Source organism: Sturnira hondurensis, unplaced genomic scaffold (genome assembly GCF_014824575.4).
Source record: "Sturnira hondurensis isolate 20B ecotype Veracruz unplaced genomic scaffold, ASM1482457v3 Scaffold0022910, whole genome shotgun sequence".
Classification (NCBI taxonomy): Eukaryota; Metazoa; Chordata; class Mammalia; order Chiroptera; family Phyllostomidae; genus Sturnira; species Sturnira hondurensis.
Window position 1 is genome coordinate 9,954,964 of NW_028095541.1, and position 20,725 is coordinate 9,975,688.

A 20,725-nucleotide genomic window follows, 5' to 3' on the forward strand; every position below is an offset into this window, starting at 1 on the left:
CTATCTCCTCTCTACAGGCTGGTACTGTAAATATCATAGAATATACTCTTGCTATCGTAAACATTTTTCCTTCCCTCTCCAACTGATCACAAAAAAGAGTAGGTGGAAGCTGTGAACACCAGGATACCTGCTGGAAGAGGAAACCCAACAACAAAGGAGTCACCAACAGATAACAAGAGAAGTAGGTGAAGGAAGGAGTGGAAGCCACAGTAACTCAACCCAGGACCTATCTGGAAATACAATTAAATAGTGGAGAAATTACCCAGAACAAACAACTGAACAAGAACAAGAGAATTCTCAAAACCTTGTACACATGGAAGAACCAGCTTCAACACAACCTGACCACACCTGCACAACTGAATATAAGAGGTAGTGGACAGGGGGATCCTCAGTTAACCAGTTGATGGGAAGAACCCACCAAAGAAAGCCCCAACAGCAATCAAAACCCAAATACATACACAGAACCAACACAAATGACAGCCCAAGATGAGTGAGCTCAGGGAATCAAGGAGAAGGCACCACTGAAACTCACAGGTATTTTACCATAGAAGTTCACACCATAAACCCAGGGAGTCAGAACAGATCAATTTAAGAAGGAGAAACTAACAAGAAAAATCTCACAAACAACAGGAAGACAAAGAAAGAATCTCCAAATGAAAGGAAAGGAGGAAGTCTCAGAAAGAAGGCTAAATGAAGTAGAGGCAAGTCAACTATCAGATATTGAGTTCAAAGCAATGGTTATAAGAAAGCTCAATGAGCTCACAGAGGATTATCAGAAACTACAGGGGAAGTACAATGAACTCACTGCAAACTATATCAACATGAAAAAGGAAATAGAAACTATCAACAAGGGCCAAGAGGAAATGAAGAATACAATTTCTGAACTGAAGAACACAGTGGAAGGAATTAAAAGCAGTATAGATGAAGAAGAAGATCTCATCAACAAATTGGAGGACAAAGTAGAAAAAAACTCCCAGAAAGAGCAAGAAAAGGAAAAGAGGCTCAGAAAGAATGAAGAGGGGTTAAGGGAAATGCAGGATAATATAAAATGTCATAATATTTGTATAGTAGGGATATCAAAAGGAGAAGAAGAATAGGAAGGGATAGAAAACCTGTTTGAAAAAGTAATGATGGAAAACTTCCCTAATTTGATGAGAGAAAAAGTCATACAAATTCAGGAAACACAGAGTCCCAATTAAGAGGAATCCAAAGAGGCCCACTTCAAGACACATCATAATTAAAATGACAAAATTCCAAGACAAAGAATCTTAAAGGCAGCAAGGGAGAAACAGGAAATAATATACAAGGGAGCCTCAATAAGACTAGCAGCTGACTTCTCAATGGAAATGCTCCAAGTCAGAAGGGAATGGCAAGAAATTTTCCAAGTAATAAAAGCCAGAGGCCTGTGACCAAGACTACTTTATCCAGCAAGGCTCTCAATTAAAATGGAAGGCCAAATAAGGAGCTTCCCAGACAAAAGAAGCCTCAAAGAATATATCTCCTCCAAACCAGCTCTGAAGGAAATGCTAAAGGGTTTGCTTTAAGAACAGGGGAAAAAAAAAACAGTGAAAGAGAGAGGAACACAGGTATGAAAAAATGGCAATAAATAAGTACCTATCAATAATAACCTTAAGTGTAAATGGATTAAATGCCCCAATCAAAAGACACAGAATAGCAGAATGAATAAGAAAACATAACTCACACATATGCTACCTACAGGAGACCCACCTGAGAACAAAAGACCTACACAAACTGAAAGTGAAGGGCTGGAAACAAATATTCCAAGCAAATGAACAGGAAAAAAAAAAGCCAGCGTAGCAATATTTGTAACAGACAAAATAGACTTCAGAAAAAGAACCATAAAAAGAGACCCAGAAGGTCACATCATAATACTCAAGGGAAGAATCCATCAAGAAGACAGAAACATTGTAAATATATATGCACCCAACATAGGAGCACCCAAATACATAAAGAAAATCTTGGAGGACTTCAAGAAAGATATTGACCACAGCACAATTATAGTAGGGGATTTTACCACTCCACTGTCAAAAATAGACGAACCTTCCAAACAAAATATTTTCCCTAGAGGAAATAAACTTAACTGACATATATAGAGCCCTTAACCCCAAAGAAGCTAAATACACATTCTTTTCAAATGCACATGGAACATTTTCAAAGATAGACCACATGATAGGACACAAAACAAGCCTCAACAAATTAAACAAAATTGAAATCATATCAAGCATTTTCTCAGACCACGAGGTACTGAAACTAGAAACCAACCTCAGGGAAAAACCCTAAAACACTCAAAATTATGGAAATTGAATAGCATGCTATTAAACAATGAATGCCTCACAAATGAGATTAGGGACGAAATCAAAAAGTTTCTGGAAACCAAAAAAAAAATGGACTCACAACAATCCAAAACTTATGGGACACAGTGAAGGCAGTCCTGATAGGGAAGTTCATTGTGATACAGGCCTACCTAAAAAAATAGAAACATTTCAAATAAACAACCTAACCCTATGCCTACAAGAACTAGAGGAACAACAAAAAAGACAACCCAGAGCAAGTAGAAGGAAGGAAATAACCAAGATCGGAGCAGAATTAAATGACATAGAAACTAAAAGTAAAATTTAAGGATCAATAAATCCAGGAGCTGGTTCTTTGAAAACATAAACAAAATAGACAAGTCTTTAAGCAGGCTCGTCAAGAAAAAAAAGAGAGAGGACCCAAATAAACACAATCGGAAATGAAACAGGAGAGATTACAACTGGTACCACAGAAATAGAAAGGATTGTAAGAAATTACTACAAAGAATTATTTGCCAAGAAATTTGAAAACCTGGGTGAAATGGACAAATTTCTAGAAAAGTATATTCCAAAACTCAGTAAAGAAGAAGCAGAAAGCCCGAACAGACCAATAATATTTGATGAAATCAAAACAGTAATTTAAAAGCTTCCAACACACGAAAGCCCTGGACTGTCGCAGAGTCCGCCTGTTATGGTTGATGATGAGAATCAATGCACAGGGGGCAACAATCCTGTGTGAAAAAAGGGAACAGGCACAACTACTCTCTCAAGGGGAGAGTGCCTATGGGTGCCTTGGCCACTCCCTCCAGAGGGGAGCACCCCAACCCTTGCCTAGACAGGCTTTTATTGTTTTCCTGGGGTCTTACATCAGAGAAAGATTTATTATCTATTACATAGAATATTATTGTCTATATTCTAGGTACAATCAAGGAAATAAAAATAACATGCAAAGGAGAATGGTGATGAACTCATTAGCACCGTCCTTGGGAGAACTCATACAGGTTTTGGATATTACCCTGAAGATAGGCAATACACATCTGTTGTTTTAGACCAGGGTGATGGAGTTTTAGCAAGAGCAAGCCATAACAATCTGTATGCATTTTCCAGGCCTGATTCCCACAGGAAAACTCAGTTTGAAAGTCTAGCTCCTGCCCACCACTTCACTTCTGTAGGTTTTCTATACAGAGCTGAGTCACATTTGCCAGGCCAAGACAAACCAGTCTCCTACACTGGACCAGACAGTTTCATGGGAGAATTTTACAAGGGAGAGCTAACCCCCATCCTCCACAGATTATTTCAAAGAATTCAAGAAAATGAAAGACTCCCAAACTTTTTTTATGAAGCCAGTATCATCCTAATTCCAAAACCAGATAAAGACATCACAAAGAAAGAAAACTTCAGGCCAATGTTGCTGATGAATATAGATGCCAAAATCATCAACAAAATATTGGCAAACCACATCCAGTAATACATTAAAAGGGTCATACACCATGACCAAGTGGAATTCATCCCAGGGATGCAAGGATGGTTCAATATTCATGAATCAGTAAATGTAATACATCACACAAATAAAAGCAAAAACAAAAACCACATGATTATATCAATAGATGCAGGAAAAGCATTTGATAAGCTACAGTACCCATTTCAGATAAAAACACTGAGCAAAGTGAGAATAGAGGGAGCATTCCTCAACATAATAAAGGCCATATATGAAAGACCTACAGCCAGTATCATACTCAACGGACAAACACTTAAAGCCTTCCAATTAAGATTGGAAACAAGACAAGGATGCCTGCTTTCACCACTCCTATTCAACATAGTACTGGAAGTTCTGGCCACAACAGTCAGACGAGAAAAAGAAATAAAAGGCATCCAAATTGGAAGGGAAGAAACAAAACTGTCATTATTTGCAGATGGCATAGTGTACATAGAAAATTCTATAGACTCCACCAAAAAACTACTGGACCTAATAAATGAATTCAGCAAAACAGCCAGTTACAAGGTCAATACTCAGAAATCAAAGGCATTTTTGTATACCAACAATTAAACATCAGAAACAGAAATCAGGGGGAAAAATCCCATTTCCTACACCAACAAGAAAAAATGAAGTACCTAGTAATAAACCTAACCAAGGAGGTAAAAGACCTGTACTCAAAAAACTATACAACACTGAAGAAAGAAATTAAGGAAGACACAAAAAAAGGAAGCATGTCCCATGCTCATAGATCAGAAGAATTAACCCCAGTGGACATCAAAATGTCCCATACTACCCAAAGTGTTATAGATTCAATGCAATCCCTATTAAAGTGCCCATGACATATTTCAGGTATATAAAACAAACATTTCAAAATTTATATGGAACTATAAACTAACCCAAATAACTGCTTTGATCTTGAGAAAGAAGAGCAAAGTAGGAGGGATCACAATACCTGATATCAAACTATTACAAGACCACTGTAATCACAACAGCCTGGTACTGGCAAAAAAACAAGCACATAGACAATGGAACAGAACAGAGAGACCAGAAATAAACCCAAGTTTCTACAGTCAATTAATATTTGACAAAGGTGGAAGAAGCATAAAATGGAGCAAAAATACCCTCTTCAACAAATGGTGTTGGGAGATCTGAACAGTTACATGAAAAAAAATGAAGCTCAATCACTAACTTACACCATACACAAAAATAAATTCAAGGTGGGTAAAAGACTTAAATATAAGTCATAACACCATAAAAGTCATAGAGGAGAACATTGGCAGAAAAATCTCAGACATTCCACACAGCAGCATCTTAACGGATATGTCCCCTAAAGCAAGGGACATAAAGGAAAGTATAAACACATGGGACCTCATCAAAATAAAAAGCTTCTGTGTGGCTAAAGTAAACAGTGTTAAAGTGAAAAGAGATCCAACCATATGGGAAAACATATTTGCCAATGACACCTCAGACAAGGGCTTGATCTCCAAAATATGTAAAGAACTCACACAACTCCACTCCAGGAAGACAAAAAAAAAAACAATTAAAAAATGGGCAAAAGACTTGAACAGAAACTTCTCCAAGGAGGACATACAAAGGGCACAGGCACATACGAAAAGATACTCAACATCACTAGCCATCAGATGCAAATTAAAACCACAGTGAGATACCACTTCACACCAGTCAGAATGGCCATCATAAACAAATCAACAAATGAGTGTTGAAGAGGATGTGGAGAAAAGGGAACCCTAGTGCACTGTTGGTGGGAATGCAGACTGGTGCAGCCACTGTGGAAAACAGTATGGAATTTCCTCAGAAAACTAAAAATGGAACTGCCTTTTGACCTAGCAGCATACCCTAAGAGCCCTGAAACACCAATCCAAAATATCCTATGCACCCCAATGTTCATAGCAGCACAATTTACAATAGCCAAGTGCTGGAAGCAACCTAAGTGCCCATCAGCAAATGAGTGGATTAAAAAACTATGGTACATTTACACAATGAAATACTACACAGCAGAGAGAAAGAAGGAGCTTCTACCCATTTGCAACAGCATGGAGAGAACTGGAGAGCATTATGCTAAGTGAAATAAGCCAGGCAGTGAGGGACAAATAACATATGATTTCACCTTTGCCTGGACCATAATCAACAAAAGAAAAAAGCAAACAAAATATAACCAGAATCATTAAAATTAAGAACAATTGAACAATAGCCAGTGGGGAGGGGAAAGGGGACAGTGGAGAGAAGCATTTTCAGGAACTGCTATAAAGGACATATGGACAAAACCAAGGGGTAAGGTGGAAGAAAGGGAGGGAGGTGGGTTTGGAGGGGTGGGGAGAAAATATGGACAACTGTAATTGAACAGCAATAAAATAATTTAAATTAAAAAACAATATAGAGGACTTCCACCAGGATGGAGGTGTAGGTGGAAACACTGTGCCTTCTCCCACAACCAAGTTTGAATACAACAAAGGTTTAGTAAACAAAGACACAGCCAAAGAACAGAAAACTGAACTATATGGAAGTCCGACAACAACAAACCGTTCAACTGGGCCGGTAAGAGGGGCAGAGCCAGCAGCAGAGCAGGGTTGGGCAGGAAGGATCCCCCAACCCCAGGTGCCCAGGCAGCCATGGATGGATCCCAGGCATCGGGTGGCAACAGGCAGACCCAGTGAGGGTGCAAGGCCGCAGGTTGACCATGGTCACACATTCACTCGCAGTTAAACCAAGGAAGAGTGAGCAATGAGACAGACCTCGCAGGCCCCAGTGGCGGGAAGCAGCAGAGGGGACTGCCATTGCCTCTCTTTGACCCTGCCCCCACATACAGTATCACAACCCAGCAACCTGGGTCACCCTGCCCTGGTGAACACCTAAGGCTCTGCCCCTCATACATAACAGGTGTGACAGACCAAAACATTATGGCTCATGAACAGCTCAAAGCCCCAGAGTCTATAATTCTAAGCAGCCAAGAAATAGGCAGCCTTTCAGATGCACAGTTCAAAATACTGGTGATCAGGATGCTCACAGAACTGGTTGATTTTAGTCACAAATTAGAGGAACAAATGAAGGCTAAACTAATTGAAATGAAGGGAAATGCACAGGAAACCAATAGTGATGGAAAGGAAACTGGGACTCAAATCAAGGGAGTGGACCAGAAGGAAGGAAGAAATGACCAAACAGAAAAATGTGAAGTAACAAGAATTCAAAAAAATGAGGAGAGGCTTAGGAACCTCCAGGACATCTTTAAACATCCCAACATCTAAATTATAGGGGTACCAGAAGGGGAAAAGAAACAGCCATGAGTGGAACACTTATTTGAACAAATACTAAAGGAGAACTTCCCCAGCCTGGCAAAGGAAATAGACTTCCAGGAAATCCAGGAAGCTCAGAGAGTCCCAAAGAAGTTGGACCCAAGAAGGAACACACCAAGGCACATCAGAATTACATTAGCCAAGATTAAAATGAAGGACAGAATCCTAGAAGCAGCAAGAGATAAGGGGACAGTCACCTACAAAGGAGTTCCCATCAGACTGTCAGCGGATTTCTCAAAAGAGACCTTACAGGCAAGACGGAGCTGGAATGAAGTATTCTAAGTCATGAAATCCAAAGACCTACATCCAAGATCGCTCTATCCAGCAAAGCTTTCATTTAGAATGGAAGGGCAGATAAAGTGCTTCTCAGATAAGGTCAAATTCAAGGAGTTCATCATCACCAAGCCCTTATTCTATCAAATGTTAAAGGGACTTATCTAAGAAAAAAAGATAAAAAATATGAACAGTGAAAGGACAGCAAACTCACAGTTATTAACAACCACATCTAAAACAAAAGCAAACTAAGAGGACAGCTAGATCAGGAGTGGAACCATAGAAATGAAGATCACATGGAGGGTTAGCAACAGGGGAGTTGGAGGAGGAGAAGGGGGGAGAAGATACAGAAAATAAGTAGCATAAATGGTAGGTAGAAAATAGATAGGGGGTCAAAAACAGTGTGGGAAATATAGAATCTAAAGAACTTGAGACACGTGGTTATAAACTAAAGGGGGGGAATGGTGGGGGAGGGGTGTGCAGGATGGAGGGGAATGAAGGGAGGAATAGAACAACTGTAATGGTATAATCAATAAAATATATTTAAAAAAACAGTACAGAGATTATACAACTAAGTATGTCAGGCATCATAATTATTGTGTACTGACTAAATTCTCCTATCAAAAACAAATATTCTGATTTCAGTTATGATATAAAACCCAGACATAAGGTATTTCTAGAAATATACAGAAATAAAATTACAAAGAAAGATTGGAAATTAAGGGAAGGCAAACATATGCTAAGCAAATGCAAAGGGAAACAAATGAACTCAGTATTAATATCAACTAAAATGTAAGTCAAGGACAAAAGCATTACTAAGGTCAAAGAAGAAAATATAATGAGGGAAAGTTAATCAGTGAAGAAGTTATGTATAATTCATAAGCAATGGATAAACGATATAGCAGTCACATATAGAGCAAATCCCCAAAATACAAGGAGATATTGATGAAAAAAATTCTGGGGGGAATTTTAAAATATACTTTCAGAATTTGCCAATTCAACTATATAATTTAAGATATATAGATTTGAAAAATATAATAAAATATATTTTTTCTTATGTTTCTGTAATATACAAATCAGAGAGTTGACATAAGAGAAAATTTTGCTAAATTTTCCAAAGCTGAGATTTTTTTAAACTTTCAAACAAGAAATCAATAATAAAAAGACTTTTTAAATTCTCTAATTATTGGAAAATTAAGAAACCTCTTTCACATAATTCCTGCTTCAAGAGGAAGTCAAAATTGAAGTCACAAATTACATATCCAAAAGAGAATAGGAGAAACTTTATATCAAAATGTACTGGATACAGTTAGAGCTATGTTGGGGAATGGGGTGGGGATTTATAGTGTTGAGAGAAGACAATCATACAAAGTCATGAATATCATATTTGGAATAATTTGAATATTGTTTTTCATTGACTTTTGATGAAATGGCCCAGTAGGCCCTTCCACTGATTTTCAGATTTTCTTCGCTTGGACCATTTTCCCTTTTCACTCCGTCCCCTTGTCAACATCACAGTAAGAGCGAAGAAAGCGTTCAAGAAGTTTTCTGTCTGAAAATTATGAAGAAAAACAGGGTGAAATTTTTCATTTAACTATTTAAGTGCAAAATAGAGAAATTCTAGGAGGGAGACAGATGTCTGATAATAGAACTCTATGTACAAATTTGATGAGCCCAAAATAATCAAAGGATATTGTGTCTAATAGCTAAAAAGGCACCGTTATGTGATTATTGATTTAAAAGAGCAGAGTTAATATTCGAGGGATTGGCAAGACTTCGTGGAAAGAGCATGGTTTTGGAATAACGCAGAGGTAGGTTTCAGTTCTGCACTGGAAAGTATTAGCAAGTCATTTGACCTCTCCTTTTCAAAAGTATTTTTCTCTTTGAATACAGGCAACAGTATTCACCTTGCACAGGTGTGGGAATGCTGTGTGTGAGGCACCTAGACAATGCCTGGTCCATAAAGACACTTGGTAAATGCTGTAGTTTTACCCTTCTATTACTGTGTCCACAGTAGGAAATAGTGGTGATAAATAACAGAGACCATTAATCCAAGAGTTCCACAGAAGCCAGAGCTGTTTTCGTTTCCAACAATGTTGGTAGGCTTTGCTGGTTTTTAGTGATAAGTGACCATGGTAAGGCCCTTCAACTCCCTTGCCTCCATTCCCTCATCTGGAAAACACAGAATCTTGCCTGGCCTAAACATCTGTGGTTCCCTAATTCTAATTACATATTTTTAAATAGTACAGAACAGAACTGTAAAACTTTGCTCATACCTAGCAGTCATCACCTGTGCAGTTCAAACCAGAAGAACAAAAAGAGAGGAAGAATTGAAGTGATAACATGTTATCCTGGTTTAAGTTAAAAATGGCAGTTGGGGTCTGTAGCTCCGGTGTATGTGTGTGTGTGTGTTCCTGTTTTCTCTACAATTAGGTTTGCATTTGTTTGTTTTTGTGACTTCCATTTAATTCTGAACCATCCCAGCACTATCCAGACCTTCGTTGACCCCAGCATTTTTTAAATTAAAAATGTACACTTTATGAAAAAAAGTGCACTGCACTGATATTCCAGTGCAACTCGATGGCTTGATACCTGCATACATGCACCCTACACCCATATAAGAGTGTAAATCGCCCTGGCTGGTGTAGCCCAATGGATTGAGTGCAGGCTGCTAACCAAAGGGTCACCAGTTCGATTCCCAGTCAGGGCACATGCCTAGGTTGCAGGCCAGGTCCCCATTGGGGGCCATGTGAGAGGCAACCACACATTGATGTTTCCCTCTCTCTCTTCCTCCCTCCCTTCCCCTTTCTCTAAAAATAAATAAATAAAACCTTTTTAAAAATTCTTTTTAAAAAAAGGAGTGTAAATCATGTCCACTGCCCAGAAACCTCCATCACGCTCTTCCCCAGTCAATACTTCCTAGCCCAAGACAGACAAGGTGCTGATTCTCTCCTCATAGATAAGTTTTGCCTATTGTAGACCTTTGAATAAATGAAACCATACAAATTGTATTATTTGGTGTCTGGCTTTATTTTCTCAGAGCACTGTTTTGATGTTCATACCTTGTGTTGAATATATCTAGAATTCATTCTTTTTATTATCTAATAGTATTTCATTATATGAGTATATCACAGTTTGTTTGTGATGGAGATCTAGGGTGTATCCAGTTTGGGACTATTAAGAACACAGTGATTCTAAACATTTTTGTACAAGTCCACCTGTGGGCCTGTGTATTTTATTTCCTCTTAGGTAAATACCTAGAAGTGGAATTTCTGGGTCATGGAGTAGATATATGTTTAACTTTATGAGAAACCACCAGATCTGTTTCCAGAGTGATTAGACCATTGTACAACTACCAGCAAAACATTGCTCCATGGTGTCAATATTTACTGTTGTCAGTCCTTTTCATTTTAAGCCTAAAATGTCTTCATTTTTCAATCTTATATCAAAGAGTTGATTTTAAGAGAAACAAAAAAAAGTTTGTTGACACCAAAGATAAGCTTATTATAAGATGAATCTAGTTTGGCACAAATTAATAAAAAAGATGAGATTGTGTCAAATTTAATGTCATTTTAAATAACTGTTCAAAAAGGCTGCCAGTTGCAATCCAAATATCCATATTTATTACATATAGATACAGATTTAGGCCCCTGTAATTTTGTTTATGCTGTTCCCTTTGCTTAGGAATGACCCTGCTTCTCCTTGTCACGTGGTTCATCCTTGATGCTTAAAGAAGGCCTCCTCTGAGCAGTCTTTCCCACCCCACTGTCAACTCACAAGCTTGGGAGCACCCCTTGAAGGCTTCTCATGGACTAAAGAGTGCACCTTGATTGCAGAGCTAAGATGACTGTGTACTGTCTCCCACCCTGACACTGAGTCCCCTGAGGAGGAGAATTTGCTCTTTATGTATCTTTGTATCAAGTGAACAGTGTAGATATTCAACCAACGAAGCAGGTTGAATGGGTAAATAAATGCATTTTTAACAATACCGAATACACCATAGGAAGAAATACCCTTTGAATAGACATATCCGTGGGAATTTTAGTTGGAGAAAGAGATGGGGAAGGAGTCATAGCTGAAAAATTCTGAGAAGCAGATTTCAGATAACTTTCTCTTTCAAGAGGGGAGTAAGTGGAGAAATGACTGTCTTTACTGATACATTAACAGAGGCCTGAAGAGTAAGCCATTGGGTGTCTGAGTCACTTGGAGACCAAAGCCATTTTGAAAACAGAATGGCCACTACAGACGTCTAGTTAAGTTTCCTCAAGCTGTATATGCAGAAGAAACTCATACCATATGGTGACACACAGAGGCAATAGCAACAAATGGTTCACCATCAGCTGCTCCTCCTTCCTTCTTTCCAAGCTTTATTTTGTGTCTTCCTGAAGCTTCCTCCAACCCCCCTCACCCTGCCACCTCCCAGCACCAACTTGAGCCATGGTGATGATCCTTCCCCCTCCCTTCTCTCTTTCAATCTATAGCAGAAGGGGCTTCTGTATAGTCTAAATCAGCTAACACATCTGACAGTTTTTATTTATTCTCTTGAGTACCTGCTCAGACCTACCACTACTACAAAAGAGCTCAGCTGAGACATTCACCATCTGAAAAGCATTAGCATCATCTCAGACAGTGGAAAACACAAGAGGTTTGGGGCTTCAGAATTCAAAAGGAGCCTCCTATTTGCTTGTCAGCCTCTGGCACAGCTGGCATTGATGAGCAGGCCATTCTAAAACAAGGCTACGAAAGAAAAACTAGAACCAACTGGAAGCAGATCCTACATGACCCAAGCCAATGCAAAATGGCAAGGCTGTGGGGCCTGAGCACTGGGGTGCCTGCCCCCCGTGCTGTCCTAAGGGAACCAGGGAAGCAAGCCAACTAAGAAGAAACCAAAGCCTAGACCAGCCCTAAAGCTGCCTTGGCAGGTAACAGGTCATGTCTCAACTGTCTGGGAAGAAAAGCCTAACGAGGGAATAGTATTTCTATGAAGGATCAGCTTACCCAAGGAATCTTGGAAAAAGCTGATCCGAGTGGAGTAGAGGCTACCAGATCACTCTAAGAAGCTTTTATTCACCCATAGGGGATACGGCTCAGGCTCCAATTGCAAATGACACACAGACAACAGATAGAGGGGCCCAGCAGCCAGCATGGTTTTCACGTGGGAAGAGAAGAGACAACACTGCATGTTTCTGCTCTGCCTCCTGGGAAGACCTGAGCAGTGACCCTTTCAAGGAGCCCCCCAACGTCCTTGTAAGCTGTCAGACTGGCCCAGAGGCATCTGTTAGCAGAAATGAATACCCTTGTGGGACTTACAGACTTCTGCTTCTGTCTGCTGCTGGTACCTCCTTAATACTCAACACTGAAGCTCTGTTAGGGGCCTTTGGGGCATCAGCCCTCAGTCTGTGAAGGTGGAAAATACCCCTTTCCTCAAACACACACACGTGCACACACACAAAGCACACATAAGCACATTCACATCCCCTTTCTGTCTTGCTTCAAGCAGCGTTTTGATCTGGTGTGGGGTAGCTCAGCTACCAATGAAAGAAAGTGTTTCAGCAAGCATTGTAGAGGAGCCAGCTCTTCTGATGGTGGCTGCAAACAGACATTGGGGACCTGAGAGGGGGAGGAGGCAGAGAGCAGGGGGAGGGTGGCCGAGTAGCTGGTGGGAGTTCTGAGCTCAAGCCTGACCACAGGGCACAATAGAAGAAAGTGGCCCCCACACAGGCTGGAACACAGGTAGGGTGAACCAGATGGTCAACTGGGTGCAGGCAGAAATACTAGAACCTCTGTTACATTTCTTCTTATTTCCTTCTTCACATTTTGTCTGCCTTACAACGGACATAATACATTAGTTTGGTGGTATATATACATATACTTTATATAAATGTCTCTTTGGGCCATGTGTTTGAAAGTGCAGAGTAATGCAGAGCACAAACACTAGCATTGGGTGCTGAGAAGCCACTGCCCAATGAATGTGGCTTCCTGTCCTCCAGCTCCTCTTCTCTGAGGTAACACTTTATACTCTCGCACTGACCAGTTGCCCCAACTGAGCTGTTCCCAAGTTGATTCTTGTCACTAGGCCCCCACCTGGGATGAGTCCCCGTTATATGGAGTGAGCCAACATGGTCCTATGCATGGTGCTTTCTCTCTTTGAGTACATGGTACATGAAGGTACTCAGGGACCCTAAAAGCCTGTGTCAGAAAAGTAGCACCAAACAGGAAATAAAGATTACACCAAATAAAACAAAATTATGAAACAGTACACACAGGCACTGGAGAAAGCCATTAACTATGAGAAAAAGTCACCCTGGAACAATTTGAACATGGACAAGCGAGATCAGAAATGAACAGAAAGCTCTGTTTTCTTTTTAATAAGTGGAGATATAGTTGCTGGGGCCTCTTTGAAAAAAGTTTATTTTCAATGGGTTGAGGTTTGCACAAAAACTATGGATTTTTTTTGAGGCACTATTTTTTTGCGTGTGAACATTTAACTTCCATGTCTGGAAGTTGGAACAATTTCTATTTAGTGTAAAGCAATGTATTATGACCTGTAAATTCATGAATAAATAACCCAAGACCTCATCTTACCTGTGTAGGAAACACTTTGCAGGTACTCTCTTATTTGAGAAGGAGTAAATGAGTTCAAGATGGTTAAGAAATCCAGGTAGGCTTCGCCGTAATCACTCTGGTATGTGGTCTGCTTCTTTGTGCGGGCCTGGCTCTTCATGTGGCTGTGCAGCACAGAAGGAACTAGGGGACACACAGGGAAGAAAGACATGGAGGCTTACACTGAGTGAGGAACTCCCACCCTTATCTGTTGAGCATGCCCCCCGCGCCTACTCAGCCTCCTGAATGGCTCTGGAATGGGAGGTGCTGTGCGAGTGACTCAGGGCAGGCAGAGCGGCTGTGACTCAGCACTGTGCTGTGGTGTGGGAGGGGTTGGAGATGATAGCCAGAAGGTTGCATTTGACCGCTGTTTTCAGAGAAATTTTCCCTGGAATTGCCTCTTCTGCAGGTCAGCATGTTAGGATGGTAGCATTCACCACCTGCTTTGTTACCCTTTCATGCCCCCTCCTGGGAAGACTGGGACTGACACATAAAGGGGCCTCCCCCAGGTGCCTTAGGAGGAGCAGTTTGGAAGAAGGATGACACCTGCAGTCAGCATGCATTGCACTTTCAGACTAATGGAGGTATGAGGTGCAGACCACTTTCCTTCAATTCTGAAGGTCGCTTATTTAATGTGGGTTCTGATAGTCATGAGTCATTTTTTAAAAGCAATGAAGATGATGTGAGAATCTGTTCACAACTTTTCCAGTCTTTGTAAATATTAAGAATACCTTAAATACTGCTTAGGTTCCAGGTGTCTCCTTGAAATGGACCATTGGCTAGATGGAGAGACCAGCTGGTGAGGGAATTTGATACCACATCCTAAGAAGAGTGTTTATAGGGTCTAGAAACACTTAAAGTACAGGAGACTTAGAAGGCATACATAAGGTTTTTGTAGAATGATAGACTGATACTCTGGAGGAAGAAGAGAACCAATGGCTAGAAGTTGAACAAGGAAGATTCTGGCTGTTCAGAACTTTCAAACAGCTACTTAAATTGCCACTGAAATATCTAAGAATGAAGGATCCTTGGGAATGAGCACTTCCCCTATTATTTCAAGCAGAAATAATATCACCCCTTGGCAAAGGTAGTATAGTCATGACTCACATAGGACATGGTGGTCCAGAGTTGTCCAACCTTTTGGCATCTTTGGGCCACACATTAAATACATTGTGACACATAAACACACAAAAAAATCTCATAATGTTTTAAGTAAATTTATGATTTTGTGTTGGGCCACATTTACTGCTGTCCTGGGCTGCGTGCAGCCTGTGGGCCAGAGGTTGGACAACCCTGATAGACCAAGTAACTTCTCAGTTACCTTCTAACCCCAAATACTAAGTGTCTGTTCAGTGATTTCTGTGTAAAGTACTACTTGGTCCCAATTCCATGCCAGGAATCAACCACTATCCCAGAATGACACCCAAAAATCTTCTCAACCAACAGCTTGGAGGTGGCTGGGTCATTGAACTTCTAAAAACTTTTCTGTTGAAAACAACAGAAATCTGGGTTACATATGCACACAAATACACATCCCTCTAATCTGAAGATGCTTGAAAGTTGTTCCTTGTGGGTAAAGAGGAGTAATTGAGGAGTAAGTCAGTGAGTAATTGACAAGACTAATTTGATTCCTACCTAATCTCTTTCTCTGGCAATCTCTTTCTCTGTCAACTGAATCCTTCCTTTTATGTAATAATGGAGGGGGGTGTTCTCCAATCCCAATACCTGCTCCTCCCAGGATATCCCCTTGAGGATATACTCTTTTCTTGGAATAAGCAGGCAGTTCTCTTTGAGATTTAGTCATTTCCTGAGTCTGAGGCTAGGTACCATAGAGGCATAGCTTTAATTCCATGTAGGGATCACTGGTACATTTTGCCATTGTTATTAAGATCAAGAGGAATTTAAGAAAGAGGGAGCTCCTACCCTTCATGACAGCATGGATGGAACTGAAGAGCATTATGCTAGGTGAAATAAACCAAGCAGCAAAAGACAAAAATACCCTATGATCTCACCTATAAGTGGAACCTAATCAACAAAACAAACAAGTGAGCAAGATAGAACTAGAGACATAGAAATAAAAACCAAAATGATCAGTGACCAGAGTGGGAGGGAGGATAACAGGGGGAAGAAAGGAAAGGGTCAAGTCAAGGAACATGTATAATAGACCCGTGGACAAAGACAACAGATGGGGTGGTGAGGATTGAATGTAGGATGGGGGTGGGTAGGGCAGGGGAGAGTAATTGGGGAAAATGGGGACAACTGTAATTGAACAACAATAAACACATTTTGTTAAAGATCAAGAGGAATCTTGAGGCAAGGGGAGAATATTTGTGAAGTTGCTTTAAAAGCTATAGGTGCGCTTACCTAGACCCTGAGAAGCAATTGGTAGACTCGAGTAGCATCCATATTTGAAACTAAAATCCTGAAACTCAGGAATTTTAGCTGGAACTTGGTAATTACGTCGAAATTCAGTGTCTGTGGGGTGGGAAAGTAACTTTTTCCATTCCAGAAACATCTGAGAACTCTGCTTAATCTTCTGAGCTGGGGTAGGGGTAGAAATAAAAGGCAATGATTACTCCTTCTCAGCTATTGCTAAATAGTGTCATACTTCATTCCATTTTGCTCTGGCGGTAGCTTCCAATTTATCACACTAAACCGCACTCTTCTTGTTTTTAGAGGTATGGTCAATTTCAACCGAGAAATAATTTTCTGCTTTATTAGGCACAGGAAGTATGTGCTCAAGTGATTAGAAGTAGTTCCTAATGAATGCATTTTTTATTGGTTAGGAGTGCTCTGTTCTCCTCTGAGGGTGCAGAAGGCAGAAGTAGGGAGCAGGGAGAGAGATTTCAGATAGGGTTGGTCTTGCCATATAAAACATTATATGTTTTAAGGATGCCAATTAAATTTGAATTTCAGATAAACAATGAATAATTTTTAGTGTAAGATTATATAAGTATTTGGTATTTATCTACTATGTATCATCCCAGTTTAATTGGGCATCCTGTATAAATTTATGTGCTGCATCTGGCAGCCCTGGGTGGAGCATTGCATGTCATTATCCTTACCTGGAAAGAACCACTCAAAGCTTATCCCCTACCGATGAAGATGTAGATAACATCGTTGTCATTAGTGGACAGTAGCACTATTATTTCTTTGAAATAAGTCTGCTAACAAACATTCGTTAAATCTTTATTTGTTAGATATTTGTTAAGCATTGACCGAACACTAGGTCCCATAAGCACTTTACCAGATTCCAGAGAAGACAGCCATAAACATTTTCACTTAGATGAGTTCACCCTTAGTTCTTGCTACAAAAAGTTGGTGCACAAGCACATCACACAACCCCGGCTTCATTCGGGACAAAGATGTTCAAACCATGGATGTCACAAGCAGTGTCCAAACAGTGCCAAGTACTATTGAAACTAAACTCAATTCTTATTCCAGTTAGTTTTTCAAAAGGACTTTTCAAAATACATTCAAATGTACATTGTATGTCAAATAATATGTGATGTCATCTACTGGCACACAGGAGCATTTTATTATTGATTTTTTAAATGATCTCACTCTCAGTCAGCATGCTTTTGATTTAAATGACTCAGGAAGAGAGGTTATGAGTACTCAGTGGCCCTCACAATGAAGCCATAAGCTTCCCATGGAGGAGACAAGGTTACAGAGAGGAGGAAGCTCTAGGGCTCAAAATCAGAGATCCCTTAACATATCTTTGGAAAACTATTTTTGAAAAACTATTGGTTTTTTGTAAATTACTAATAGCTTTATAGGAGAAAATTCCTGTTGAAATACTTGATATTACTACTGAAAAGCAAAGGTGTTCAGTTCCTACATGTGTTCGGTGTCAAGACTAAAGACAATTAAGCCATTGTCTTACCTTAAGACAACCTCAAACAAGTATGATTAGAAAGATAGATACTGAACAAACATATATGGAATGTGATGTTTTGCAAGCATAACACTTAGAACAATAGGTAGCACATGGATAATCCATCAAAATTATCTGGATGGTTTTTCCAAATCATACCTTCTGAAACCTCATCCCAGACACTGATAGTCTCTAGAAGTGGGACCCAGGCATTTATATTGTGAACAAGCTTCCCATACACTTAAGCATCATTGACTCAGAGCCTTGAATAAGGTGCTGCAGAAACCCAGAGAGAGTGTAATGAACTCTATTAGGGGAAGGGGAGGAAGACAAGAATTAAAAGGCAGACATAGCAAAGGGCATGCTTTGACAAAGGACTAACACTGAAGCAAAAGGTACACAGTGTGTTCATGAAATGTAATCTGGCTTGTGGGAGTGTAAGGTATGCAGGGTAGGGAGAAGTAGCTGAGGGTGAAGCAGGAGAGATAAGTTAGAGTCTGGAGGGGTTGGCCCATGTGGACCAGAATGGATCAGCATAGAAGTAGAGTGATTGGAGATGAAGACCCAGAAAAGACAATAATCAGAGCCTAGATTTATTACAAGTTTCCTTGAAGATAAAGATTAAGTCGTGCCCTGGCTGGTATAGCTCAGTGGATTGAGTGCGGGCCTGCGAACCACACGATCTCAGTTCTATTCCCAGTCAGGGCACATGCCTGGGTTGCAGGCCAGTTCCTGGCAGGGGACACACCAGAGGTAACCATACATTGATGTTTTTCTCCCTCTCTCCTTCCCTTCCCCTCTAAAGATAAATAAATAAATAATATTTTAAAAAAAGATTGTCATATTCTTCATCAGTCCTTAGTACTTATCACAGCATTAGACTTCATTAAATATTTACTAAATTAATGAGTGAACAAAAGAAAAATCAGAACATAATTGCTATGGATTAGCAATTAATCTAAAGTACACACTAATGACTGCCTATGTGATGTATGCTTAACATAATTCTTCATTACTAGTTCTTCTCAACTAATGCTTTCATTGCCTTTATAATGTTTCATGTTAATGAGTTCCTTTGGTATTATTAAGGAGAGAAGTTCCTGCTGTTCATGGGCCCAACCAACATCTGAAGGAACCTTAATGCTACTGAAGTACAGACAGACAAGATAACCTGGCCCAAAGCTAACCACCCCTCCAAGGCCTGGATTGTTCCTGCTCCTCAGAAGCTCAGGTCCTGCTCATTTATTTCCCTCTTGATAACAGTGACATAAACTACAGCCCTTGTAGCCCAAAGAGAGGAACTGGCCCTTTGGAGATTAGGTATGACATCTGTTGAAAGGCAGAGTCCAAAGGTAAATCTACAGCAAGTGCTATCCAAAACCACTAGGACCCTTGGCACATAACCTACAGCCAAGTGAGAACCAGTTCTGTTGCTTTTATCTGCTGCTCTAAATCATCCAAGCAGTGTTCTCCAAGCCTAAATTTCTCAAGAAAATAAGCACCTTTTAGTTATTCTCACTCATTCACCATAAATTCAATAATGAGGATACTCAGGTAGGACATGGTCCCTAAGCTTCGGAAGCTTAAACTATTTAGAGAAACAGATACAAAAAAGATAATTACAATATTATGTGATAAACACTACAGAAGAAGAGCTATAAAAACATATTAGAGGTCCATTGATCCAAACTTGGAGGAGGAGAGAAGAATCCTGGGGGAGAAATGGAGCTTGTGTTCAGATTTAAATGATGGACATGGGCTAAAAGAAGGAAGGGAGAGGCAGTCCACAGGGAGCAGCAGTATGTATGAGGCATGACGCCTGAGGCTGCCAGGGGGCTTGATGAGCCTGGAGAGCAGAAGGAAATCAGTCTCATAGTGTGGGGACTGGCAAGGGAAATTGCTGGAGCAGTGGGCAAGGACCATAGTGTACATCACTCTGAGGACAGCGGGGAGTTATTGGAGAGTTTTAAGCTAGAAGATGATGTCAATTGCACACCTGGAAACTCACTATGGATATAGTATGGACAGTGTACTAGAGGAGACAAAGGCACAAAAGCAAGTTGGATTAGAGGTCATCCAAAGCAGAGACATTGGTACCCTGAAGTAAGGCAGTAGCTTCCGGGAGGGAGAGAAACAGGTGGAATTAAGAGATTTAGAAGGGTGTCTTTGTCAGGTGTTCGGTATTTACTTAGATTAGGGAACATGGTAATTTGCACATGCTGAAAGAACAGCTTTGATTGGAAGTGCAATGCCATCTTTTAAGAATGTTGGCATTTCTGCCTTGGCTGAGTAGTTCAATTGGTTAGAGCATCATCCTGATGATATAAGGTTGTGGGTTCAACCCCTGGTTAGGGCACATATGGATATCAACGAATGTATGGATGAGTGGAACAAACTGATCTTTTTTTCTCTCTCTTTCCCTCTCCCTCTCACTAAAAATCAATCAATAAATAAGTGTTTAAAAACAAAACAAAAGTACTAAAAAATGCTGACATTTCAAATATTTTTCCATGACCCTTAATGTTTGTCTGCAATATGGAGGTCTTTTGATTCCATCCCCTTCCTAACCAGAGATTTATTCAGTGCAAAACTGAACCAAAGAAGCTCTGAATTCCAGTATTTCAGTTATAGGAGGAGGGTGTAGTGAGATTCTGGACCAGAATAAAAAGAGGGGTTCAGGTAGAATATGCACAGCAAGCAGGAAGCTCTCAGTCTCTACCCTAGTTCTGTGCTTAATCCTGCTCTCAGCCAAGCATTTACCTTTCTGGAAAAAACTGATCTATAAATACTGGCATTTGGGGGCTTCCCAACAAAAAAAGAGAGCTCAACACCTGAGTCAACCACCAGCTAACAAACCCCATCTTTGTATGTAGTT

General features: G+C 40.2%; 1 protein-coding gene across 2 annotated transcripts in view; it reads right to left on the reverse strand.

The window, feature by feature from the left end:
- Positions 1-8,521: 8,521 nt before the first annotated feature.
- TEX26 (testis expressed 26) overlaps positions 8,522-20,725 on the reverse strand; it is a 28,193-nt gene continuing 15,989 nt past the window's right edge. For both annotated transcript variants that reach the window (XM_037037111.1, XM_037037110.1), the window contains exons 5-7: positions 16,338-16,514; positions 13,956-14,117; positions 8,522-8,922 (exon numbers count right to left, since the gene is read on the reverse strand). In XM_037037111.1, coding sequence (XP_036893006.1) covers positions 8,861-8,922; positions 13,956-14,117; positions 16,338-16,514 — 401 coding nt within the window. In that variant the 3' untranslated portion in view covers positions 8,522-8,860. The remainder of the gene's footprint in view (positions 8,923-13,955; positions 14,118-16,337; positions 16,515-20,725) is intronic.